This window comes from Palaemon carinicauda, chromosome 1, assembly GCF_036898095.1.
Source record: "Palaemon carinicauda isolate YSFRI2023 chromosome 1, ASM3689809v2, whole genome shotgun sequence".
Taxonomy (NCBI): Eukaryota; Metazoa; Arthropoda; class Malacostraca; order Decapoda; family Palaemonidae; genus Palaemon; species Palaemon carinicauda.
In genome coordinates this window covers 91,047,854-91,060,353 of record NC_090725.1, presented here as the reverse complement: position 1 = coordinate 91,060,353, position 12,500 = coordinate 91,047,854, and the positions used below count along the sequence as shown (strand labels likewise).

At 35.8% G+C, this 12,500-nt stretch overlaps 1 protein-coding gene across 1 annotated transcript in view; it reads left to right on the top strand.

Annotated features, from left to right (window-relative positions):
- The window catches only part of ro (transcription factor rough), a 64,416-nt gene that overhangs the window by 18,431 nt on the left and 33,485 nt on the right, over positions 1-12,500 (top strand). Inside the window, exons 2-3 of the mRNA XM_068382766.1 lie at positions 4,312-4,423; positions 4,732-4,854. Of these exons, the coding sequence (XP_068238867.1) occupies positions 4,312-4,423; positions 4,732-4,854 (235 nt within the window). The remainder of the gene's footprint in view (positions 1-4,311; positions 4,424-4,731; positions 4,855-12,500) is intronic.

Genomic DNA, 12,500 nt, shown 5'->3' with positions numbered 1-12,500 from the left:
AATGGTTTCATGATTGACACAAAGGATCCATTGTATTTAAAAAAAAAAAAAAAAAAAAAAAAACGCTTCACAGAGTTGTGCTTTATATCATGGTGAACATTTCGGCTACAATTACAACCGGACCACTACGTCTCGTTAGTAAATCAGTTAACTCTATACTTGTCCAAATGCACAAACTTCCTATCTCCACACACATAATATATTTATGTATATACGTATACAAACATACATATTATATATATATATATATATATATATATATATATATATATATATATATATATATATACATACATATATATATACATATACACATATATATACTATATATATATATACATGCATATATATACATATACACATATATATATACTATATATATATACACATATATATATATCTATATATATACATATATCTATATATATATTATATATATATATATATATATATATATATATATATCACCTCTTCCGTTAATAACGAAGGTAATATCTCTCATAAAATACAATAGCATCGTGCGTATACACCATCTATATTGCTTTACATTATTCTTCAGATTTAAAGAAAGGTTACAAGGATTATAGAGAAAATGGGAATGTGGATACACATCTGATATTTAAGATATATAGAAATGTGCCTCATATATATATATATATCACATATATATATATATATATATATATATATATATATATATATATATGTTTGTGAGTATAATGTAGTGTTATCTGCAAATCTGTGGGTTATAATATAATATAATATAAATATATATATATATATATATATATATATATATATATATATATATATATATATATTGTGTTTGTTTGCATAAAAATATTCATTTTTTTTTATATATCTTTGTTGAATACGAATATATACATGGCTTTTACTGAGACAACGCTTCTCTACTCTTCTCAATTTTTCATTGTATTGAATGACAAAAGTTTGAAGTTTAAGATGAAATCTATTACTATGTTGTCAGGTAACTTTGACAATCCACTCATTGGCAATACGTCGTCTTCTATTAACGTGCTTTTCCCATTTTTGTATGGGATAAGCACGGTTGGCTTCTTTTGAAGGACTTGCTTTGGCTTTGGGATAGACATAGCTATAATACTTGATAAAGTGAAATCAGATATAAAAGCTATCAAAGTGAAACCAAATTAAGAATAAAATAGACGAGCAACCAATAAAAATGTCAAAAATGCCAAAATATTAAAATCAATCCCGGCAGACCAGCGTAATATTCCATGAAGCTTCAAGGGACTTTTTCCACAACCTCAAATGCATGCAACATGATTTGTTTTTGCTGGAAAGGAGAACACATTCTGGACATTCAGAGTAGAGTGCTACAGCGGGATACTCACTTCTTCAGCCACATATAGTCATGCTGCAAGTGAACAATTTTAGTGTAGGTTATCTGATAAAGACAATTAATTTTCTTTTTTTTTTGCGCACATGAGCAAATTGTTGTAATGGAGTTGAAATCACGCTCTTAAGGTAGCTATAGTGTAACCAAAGTAGCTTTTGTATAGAGTCTTGCAAACATCATCTTATTATGTAAATTTATATAATATACTGGCCATTGGTTCCTTGGATGTCTGATGGGTGACACTACTCATCGAAATGGTAGTTATACGATTAGGACAGCGGAAGACTCCCAGTGATATTCTATTAAATAAGAAAAAATAATTTCGGATCCTGGGACCTGGATCTGAGGTGTGGAGTTCATTCACGGTTCATGTCCACTATGAAGTAAAATTTACAGGACTGGGTAGCAAAATGGAAGTAAGAATGCAGGAACGGAGGTACAATAGAAAGCCAAGTACCTGTAGTGTAACTCCACCGAGTTATGATCCTTTGAAGGAATGTTTGCTTCCTACCTGTGCGCCATCTCATAGTCATAGATAATATCCCATATATAATAAAGAGAAAGTGTCGGACTATATATATAAATAAATATGTATATGTAATTAGATTTCTTTCCGGTTACGCTGAGCGGCATTGCCAGAAGTCTCTCCCAGTCCCTCGGTTAGGGGGAAAGGCAGTAGTAATACCCCTGTGAGAGTGTACCCCGAAAGGCACTTTGAAGCCACAACTGCCGTGTTGTAGTTAGGAAAGGGAAGGGGGTGGGAAGGGCTGAATCTATGTGTGCGAGTGTAAATCTAACTAAATATTTGGCCTTCATTTTTGAAGGTCGCGTGTACTAGTTGTAGCAAAATGTTACAGTTTTCCCATTAATCTTTGCAATGTTCGCAACATGTGTGTGGAACGCCTCCATATTTTTTCTTATCCTATCCTCTATTATGTTACTGGGGTATTGATTATTTGTCAACATATGCCAAATACTCCGGAGTTCTCAGCATGGATGGCTTTCCAGGTACTGCAGAGAGATGTCCCTCCTAATGAAGTACCAATAACAGACCTTTTGTATGATCTGAGCTCTCTCCCTTGCATTGAAGGTCTGGACACATCTGCGCCTATTATGTGGACTGACATGACATCACTGGTATGTTTCCATCACCAAGAGAGTTAAGAGAACTGTCCTTTACAGAAGTGGTATGCATGAGTAAAAAAAAAAAAACAGGTTAAAGCTGTTGCGATGATTTCATCGTGCATCACGCGTGATGTAAAAAGAATTGAAAGGGTGAAAAATTAGGAGCTACATAAGAGTAGTGATAGACGCGTTACCGTATACAAATTGCAAATTGGCGTTCTCTGAAATTGTTCGCTAATATGGACAGGTAGGTAGATAATATACAGGGAAATTTATGTCCTTATTGGAACTGTTAGGAGGGAGGGCGAGAGAACTCTGAGCGGACAAAAACATTTAGTTCTTAAAGAGGTTTTAAAGAAAGTGAGGCATACGAAGTGAATGGTACAAAACAGGTAGTAGGTTGGCCAGGGCACCAGTCACCCGTTGAGATACTACCGCTAGTGTGTTATGGGGTCCTTTGAGTGACCAGACAGTACTATACTGGATCCCTCTCTCTGGTTACGGTTCATTTTCCTTTTTCCTCTGCTTACACCGAATAGTCTAGCCTATTATTTACAGATTCTCCTCTGTCCTCATACACACCCGAAAACACTGATATCACTAAACAATTCTTCTTCACCCAAGGTGTTAACTACTACACTGTAATTATTCAATGGCCACATTCCTCTTGGTAAGGGTAGAAGAGTCTCTTTAGCTATGGTAAGCAGCTCTTCTAGGAGGACACTCTAAACTCAAACAACTGTTCTCTAGTCTTGGGTAGTGCCATAGCCTCTGTACCATGGTCTTCCACTGCCTTGGGTTAGAATTCTCTTGCTTGAGGGTACACTTGGGCATACTATTCTATCTTATTTCGATTCCTCTAGTTTTGTTAAAGTTTCTACAGTTTATATATGAAATATTTATTTCAATGTTGTTACTGTTTCCTTTCCTCATTGGACTATTTTCCATGTTGGGGGCCCTGGGCTTATAGCATCCTGCTTTTCCAACTAGGGTTGGAGCTTAGCAAGTAATAATAATAATAAAATGTATACTAAGGTTCTATGCAGTTGACGAGGTTACTGTAGATGAGAATTGTGTCCGTTTATGAGTAATTTAGAGATTTTTTTTTATATTATTGTATGAGGGGTTCACCTACTATTTAATAATTAAACGTGCAGTGAATGTTGCAATGAGTTGTCTTTTAGTGAAACTGCTTAATCTCTGCTCATATATTGCACTGCATATTTCCCCTTGAGAGGGGTGGGCCCTTTTTTTGACGCCAGAAAATGCTCATGCAGTATAATTTACTGCTGGGTTGAACTGTGAACAAAATTCTAAAATCAAACGTGGTCTACGGAATGATCAGAAAGAGTACTGAATAACTTGGCCATGGAGTCCATCGCCTTACTCTTCACTAACAAGGTTGGACAAACCGTTTTTAGATGGTTTCTATCAACCCTAAGCGGATCTTGAACTCAGTTCCACGATAAGTAAGCCTGTAATGTAAAATAAAAGAAATCAAACCAACAGCCAAACCCGCCAGAAGGGTGAACTAAACAAATAAATGATTGCAAGTGTTCTCCATGTCAGTGGGTCATCTACCTTGTTCAAACTTTCTCACCAAACAGTCGTTACAACACATGACCATTCTCACTACAAATACATCTATAATTGTAAAACTAGCCATCTTTCTTGTGGATAATTGAACCCCCACTTTTCGTAGACATGACTTACTCGCATCATCCAATATATTGACAGCCAAGTGATCTATCTATATTAATCTTTTAAATATGGTATACTTCACTAAAACCATCATCTTTCATCCACAGTCGCGAGAAGGCGGAGGCGCGATAACCGTCAGCGAAGACAGAGAACAACATTTACCTCTGAGCAAACACTTCGGCTGGAAATGGAATATCACCGGAATGAATACATCTCTAGGTAAGGAAAACGACTACCATTACTAACATTAATAGAAGTACGAGTATTATCCCATGTCTAACTGTTACAAAATTAACTATTGTAAAAGCTATTCCTCTAATGCTAATGAATATAAGCGGGGAAACTACAGTACATCTAGTCAGTTGATATACATTTTCGATTAAAAAAAAAATTACCTCAAGCTGTTTGAATAAATAACTAATACTAACTTCTAACACTGCAAATGGTCATTTTTTTTTCAATTATTTTCCCCTTAAAAAGTTAAAAGAAATCCTGACTAAGATAGAATTATTTCCTTCAAATGACAGACCCCGTCGGTTCGAACTGGCTGAATCGTTGGATTTAACAGAGACCCAGATCAAAATATGGTTCCAGAATCGAAGGGCAAAGGATAAAAGAATCGAAAAAGCCCACATGGACCAACAATACAGGTAAGGTATTATAGCTGAAAATGGTCAACATCTCTTGTCACTTGCATAGATTTCAGGATATTTCATTGACGAAAACATTATCATAAGCCTGACCAACTCGCAAATTCACTATACGAATTTCAGATTCGGAAGCAAAGCAGTTTACAGCAGCTCTTTTTGTGGAGGGACATTTTGCAATGTTGGTAAAACGAACTATGTTGAAGTTTCGCTTCAGAATAAGGTTTCTTTGTTCATGTTAAGTATCAGCGTTTTCTCATTAAGAAGATTTTATTTTATGATGAACAGTCTCTAGACCGAAAAATGAGAGCAACTGATACATCAACTTTTGCTTGACTATATTCAGTACCGGAATACAAGCTAAAAAAAATAGTGCTGCTTTTCGTTTCATTAATTTTCCATTCAAATACAAAATATAAACAATAAAATCCTATACGTTATTGCCATTTACGTCATCTCTTCTGCCTGTGGACGCAAAGGGTCTCGTTTAGATTTCGCCAGTCGTCTCTATCTTGAGCTTTTAATTCAATACTTCTCCATTCATCATCTACTACACACTTCTTAGTCCTAAGCCATGTATGCATGGGTCTTCCAACTCCTCTAGTGCCTCGGGGAGGCCAGGTAAATGTTTGATGAACTAATCTCTCTTGGGGAGTGCGAAGAGCATACCCAAACCATCTCCAACTACCCCTCATCATGATCTCATCTACATATGGCACTTGGGTAATCTCTTTCATAGTATCATTTCTAATCCTGTCCTGCCATTTAACTTCCAATATCCTTCTGAGGGCTTTGTTCTCAAATCTAATCTATATGAGATTGTTTTATTGTCATACCATGACTCATGTCCATATGGTAACACCGATCTCACTAAACATGTAGTCTAATTTCTAAATGTAATTTCAGGAGATTTAATTTCCAAATTTTACTTAACCTAGCCATTGTCTGATTTGCTTTTTTCAATCTTTCACTAAACTCTAATTCTAAAGACCCTGTATTGGAGATCATAGTTCTTAAATACTTAAATGATTCCACCTCATTAACCCTTTCTCCTTCCAATGATATTTCATTTTGCATGGCAAACGCCGTTCTCATCATCTTTGTCTTTCTTCTATATATCTTGAGCCCTACACCATTTACAGACAATAAAAATTATTCTAAAATACAATTTTACCCATTGATAATATATATATATATATTATATATATATATATATATATATATATATATATATATATATATTAACTAATATATATATATACATATGTATATATATATTAACTAATATATATATATATATATAATATTTATATATATACATATATACACACACACACATATATATATACACAGTATACACACACATATATATATATATATATATATATATATATATATATAATAATAATAATAATAACTATGCAATGGAAAAGTTGCTCTCTCTCTCTCTCTCTCTCTCTCTCTCTCTCTCTCTCTCTCTCTCTCTCTCTCTCTCTCTCTCTCTCAGTGCATCCTTCCATCCTCGTTCCATTCTAGGCTTCGTCTTCCGGAATATTTCCGAATTCCGGAAAATGAAGGAAGTGATGAATCCGTCCCAATTAGGTATCGGATATCTGCCTTTCTCGGAGGCTACCAGGTAACAGGTGTGGATTCTGCTGATTATCAACTTCCTGGGGTGAAAGGGACGCTGGATAAAAATGATTTGGTGTTGAAAATTAGCAAGTGGAATTTTTTATGAGATTTTTTTCATGTATACTGATTTCGATAAGTTTACTGTATTATGATATACATATAAGAGACGAGATTGAAATTTTTCATCTACATGATAAATTTAGCGACCAAAAATATAAACTAATAAATTCGGGAGAGAGATTAATCTCTATAAGAACATTGCATAAGTAAACCTTGTGTTAGTAAAAAGTGCCTGGGTAACCATTATTCAAATATTTCTAAACAGTGAAGAGATTAAAATAAAAGTTGATATGCAGAGGACGAATCTGGAAGCTAGCTTAGATCACTTGATTATTTTTATTTTTCTGTAAAGATTATTAAAGATAAAAATTAAACCAGACTAAGGCAGCAGTTTCTAAGCAGAGGAACAAGCATAGACGATAAGGAACTTCCTGAAACCTTATAATATAATAGACTTCCTCACAAGAGAAGCCATTCTCAATCTACAAATTAGATGATCATTACAATATTGTATTATTAAAATGTTCATTGTCTACTAAATATAAGGAGTGAAATGAATAATAACAATTGCGGTAATTATTGCCATGTTATCATCTACATCAAATTAAGCTCTCTCTCTCTCTCTCTCTCTCTCTCTCTCTCTCTCTCTCTCAGAAACCATACGATTTCCTCTCTCCGTCTCTCTTTACGACATAAGCCTCATAACCGGTGCTGATTTGAGCGGTAACATTCTTGCAACTGAAATCCGAGGAGCGCTTAAAACGGATCTTCTTAAAAATCCATCTTCTTAGTGTGCAAGTGTTTAAAAGAACAACAGAGGCAGAGAATAACATGTCGACTATTGTGGGGCTACTGTATTCTGGTCAGCTAATGTCCATATCCTTTCCGTATTTTACTTATTTCATCTAGAAACTTAATTTTTATACCATTTGAAGTTATTTCAATATTATTCTATCAATTGTTTATGGTTTAAACCATAATTTTCCGGTGCCGATATGTCTTTCCTGTTTGATAGCTTATTTCCTTTTTAAAGGTAAGAAACGTGCATCGCAACAATCTAGTGTTTTTTATCTTTATGGTTATTTTCATTTAATCTATTATAGTTGCAGTTGACAAATATTTATCAAAATCGCTGTTTTCCACCGCATTTACCGTTCATTTCTAAAACTTGCTCTTGAAATGACAAAGGTCTTTCTTAATACATGTGCCTCTATGGATAAAAAGGAAAATAGTATTCAGGTTATATTGAAACTGTATTTTACAATAATGTCGCTCAGCCTTTCTTATATAAGATTCTGAAAATTAAACGGAGGCTTCACAAAAAGATAAATAAATAAATATATATATATATATATATATATATATATATATATATATATATATATATATATATATATATATATATATCTATATATATATATATATACATCGCATTTTATACAAAAGGACTTTTATCCATCTAACGACTACCGATTCCGCTACATAAAACAACTTGAGGGGCACTCAGTAGAGCGCAGACCTCCGCCTCAGCAGCTTATTTCTCGACCTTGACCTTAACCTTAACATATTTAATTGGCGTGAATTTTCGTACGCTCAAATTTGAACCACGTTAGAAGTCTCAGTGACAACTATGTCCAAACGGCTGATTACGTGAATTGAACATTTTGATTGACCATATATTACTTACTGATTAAAATTGTCACCTCTTCACCCCTTCCATGAAAATAACAGTAGTTTCCAAGAAGGAAAAACGTGGAAATTTATATACATACACACGCACACACACACACACACACACACACATATATATATATATATATATATATATATATATATATATATATATATATATATATAAATACTCGTATATGTATATATATATATATATATATATATATATATAGATATATATATAAATACTCGTATATATATATATATATATATATATATATTTATATATATATATATATAATACATATATATATATATTATATATAACATATATATATATATTATATATATAATAGAGAGAGAGAGAGAGAGAGAGAGAGAGAGAGAGAGAGAGAGAGAGAGAGAGAGAGAGAGAGAGAGAGAGAGAGAGAGAGAGAGAGAGTTTTCACGTTCAAAATACCAAAAATTACATGAATTGTCAGAACTGTGTTTTGCTTCTTGCTTATTCAATGGGATAAGGAAAAATACACTCCAACCCATATGAAAAGCGGTTATATGTTATAATATCTAAATAGCAAGTTTTTAAAGATCAGCTGGTGGCTTTTCTTTCTTTAAGGAGCTCATTCAAGCTCGCTATTATAACATGAAAGCCTTCAAGTGTCACTCAAAACTGGAAAATCTTTTACTTAGAGGATTAATTGGATTATATGGGGCATACTTTGGGCATTGTTGAAAAATACTGAAGTATGAATAAAATAAAATCATCTTAAAAAAAAAAAAAAAAACACATTTACTCATGGCAGCAAGACATTCTCATTAAAAATATTGAGATAACTAAATATAACAAAATTAATTAAATTTCATTAGAAATATAGAATTCATGTAATTACCAAACAAGCGCATCTTACCGGCCATTCCAATCTTTAATCAATACACTCATAATATCTCCTTTAACTTTAAACATATTTACCATCACACTTTTTTCCAAATAACTAAATACGAATTTATTATAACCCCTTCGCTACGAGGCTGCGGATCCGCTACTCAAGCTAGATGCGACATTTTTCACCATCGGATATACATGCTCGCTTACTGTATAATAACCTACATTTCCATGTTTATTTGTTTTAATACTGATTTCAGAATAAACTTTTCCGGTTGTTTTATTTTCTATTGAATTTCACTCTAAACAATCGACATCTTTTTTTCCACTCATTGTGGGTCCGGTATGGCACATATGAGAGGTAATGAGTAATTAATGTAAATTATTTTAAGATCATTAACAACGTTAAAATAGACCTGTCATTTATAAACTATGAAGATAAACTTATATCGGTCTGTTCAACATAAAAACTTTAGAAGTTCCACCGATTCAACTGTCCGATTAGGAACATCTCAAAATTTGTCCCCTGACAAAGAACTTTTACTTAATTATCAGGGGTTAATTCATCAAAAAATCATCTTTTCAATCCTCCGTGTTGTCTTCCTCTCCTTATTCCAACTCAGTTACTTAATTCATCCCAAATATCTCGCCATTTGTCTCCTGACAGAGAACTTGTACTTAATTATCAGAGGTTATCGACCTTCAAAAATCCTCTATTTAATATTCGTGTTGGTCTCCTTTCATAATCTAACCCAGTTACTGAACTATATCCAAATATGTCAACATTTGTCCCTTGACAGAGAACTTGTATTTAACTATCAGGGGTTAATACATCGTCGAATATCCTCTCCATCTTAATCTTCAGTGTTGTCTTCCTTTCCTTATTCTAACTTAGTTACTCAACTCTATCCAAATATATCGCAAATTGTCTCCTGAAAGAGAACATGTACTTAGACTATCAAAGGTTAATCCATCTTCGAAAGTCCTCTTTTTAATCTTCAGCGTTTGTTTATTTTCTTAATTGTGAGCCAGTTCCTTAAAACTATCCAAATACCTCACCATTTGCCCCCTGACAGACATTGCACTTAACTATAAGGGGTCAATCCATCCATCTTTGATTTGATATATATATATTTTTGGGCTCAAGCCATGTCGTCCTGATGGAAGTTCCTATAGGGTAGCTTCCTAGGGTATATTACAACTACGGTGATATTCCCAGAGAATTTACCTTAAGGTACCAGAATTCTAACTCCTGGAGCGAGTATCCCTCGTAAAAGGACGTATATCAGAGGACGTATTCTAGACACGTCACATGGCAATCTACGACCTGAACAGAGATTCGTCTCGTAGGAGGGAGATTGACGAGATACGAATTCGGAAAAGAAAAAGGGGAGCCGCTCCCAAGGCTTCCCTATCCCCCGATTCGTATGCGTGCCTGGCGCCAATCCTGGCGCCATCTGTATTCCTTTTTGCGTAGCTTAACAACTCGGTGTTTTTTCCTGTTTTTCTCGCAAATCTTGGATTTATTCAGCTTTTCATGGCTTCTTCGTCTTCGTTGGCCTCGGATAAGTTGAGTATAGTGTCTGTTATGTATAAATGTAGGCTCTTGGTAAAATTTGAGTGATTAATAGGATTAATCTTTGATACAAGAGCCGTAGCCTACCAGAGGTGTCCTGGACACTGTCACTCGCTAGGTATAAATTAGTTAGTCAGAGTGACATTCCTGGTTGTTTTGCTTAATAAATTTTAGCTATTTAGCTTTACATAGGATTTCCTTTCGTGCTTAGTATTATTTGGCGAAGTATTCGCCATTCTGGCCTACGCTAGGCCATGTAGCCTAGTCGTTTGGTCCTAGTACTTAATGCATGATTTTGGTTTTTCCGAGTGTAATTAAAATTTTATTGAAGCTTTAGGCTATATTTTATACATTTTAGACTGTGTGGAATATTTCCAAGATTGTATACGTGAGAGTTTCGGTGAATTAGGTAATCGATTCTCTTGGTGCCTAGGCTAATTGCTTATGGAGCCTTAGTATACTTTATTATACTCCCCGGTTGCTTTCTTTTCTTCGGAGAAGGTATGCAATCCCTTTCCCTCTGTTTAAGCCTTGGGCTTATCCCTAAGTGGTTTTTTCCGAATTTATTTTCGATAAAACTATACTAGGGTGTTACTGTACCTTCCTGTTCCAGCAAAGTCTGGTTCAAAGAGGGACAGAACAACAGAGTTTTTAGTCTGAGTCCGTGTTGTTTGGCTTGGGGCAGAGTCTCCCTCGCTGACCTAACACTTACAAAGGGAGCTTAGCTCCCTTAGGTCACTATCGAAGGTTTCTGTAGTTATGATTCCTTCTTGTGTGATCGACCAGACTAAGTCCTGTTGCTGTTCTCGGGGAGGATAAATCTTCCCTTGGGAGTAGCAACGCCTTCCTTGCTTTGGTGCTCTGGAAGCTGGCAGGTATTATACTACTGCGCTGGCCCTTTCCCTTAGTTCTCCCTTAGGCTAAGACAAAGTTCTTGGCTGCGGGTGATCTGTCACTAAAGCAAGGTTGGCAGGACCCTCTTGTCCCTTCCCCCTCTATCTCCGTAATGGCCTAGCCATTACTGTACTGTACCTTGCCGGCCGGCAGAGCTGGCTGGCAGGGGTATTACTGTACTGTATGTCATTCTACTTCTGGACCTAGTATAGGTTGGGATATGGAATTGACTAAGCCCATTGCCGGCCGGCAGAGATGCTGGACGGCAAGGGTCTTATGTTTTCGAGTGCTGCCCGGACCTCTCTTGGTCCCTCATCCATGCCTGCCGGCAGAGCCGGACGGCATTGGTCAAGGAAGCCTGAATTAAGTTTCTCCCCTTCCTTATATGCACTCTTTCGGTTGCCGGGCTTGGGGGGTTGTGTACACTCTTATCCCGGCATCCATTCTATTTTCTTCTAGTGCTGTACTTGTCCCGGCTGCCGGCCTATGAGGCCGGCAGCCGGGCAGGTGTAGTCTTCTGGTTCTTTTGCTGCCGGCTGGCATCGGTCTTGTACCTTTGCCGGCCGGCTTATGTCAGTCCTTGTCTGCCGGTCACCAAGAGTGTGGCCGGCAGCTGGGTACTACCTTGTGTAGTTGCTGGCCGGCAATCATTGCCGGCCAACACTGGCTGTTGCTGGCCGGCAGCTGCTGCCGCCGGCACAGGCATTTGAACCAGAGGGCTGCCGCCCTATAGCTGTTAAGTAGTATACTTTAAAGCTAATTGTGGTGTGTGCCGGCCGGCAAAGGCAGGCCGGCACACATCCTCCTATACTGTACTAGTATTCTTCTGTATAGCATATACAGTAAGAAGAAAACTATAGTAAAAGTTTAGGTACAGCACTGTATCTTCTAACACTATTGTGTTTTCTTGCACGGCCCTTTGCTGTTGCCTTC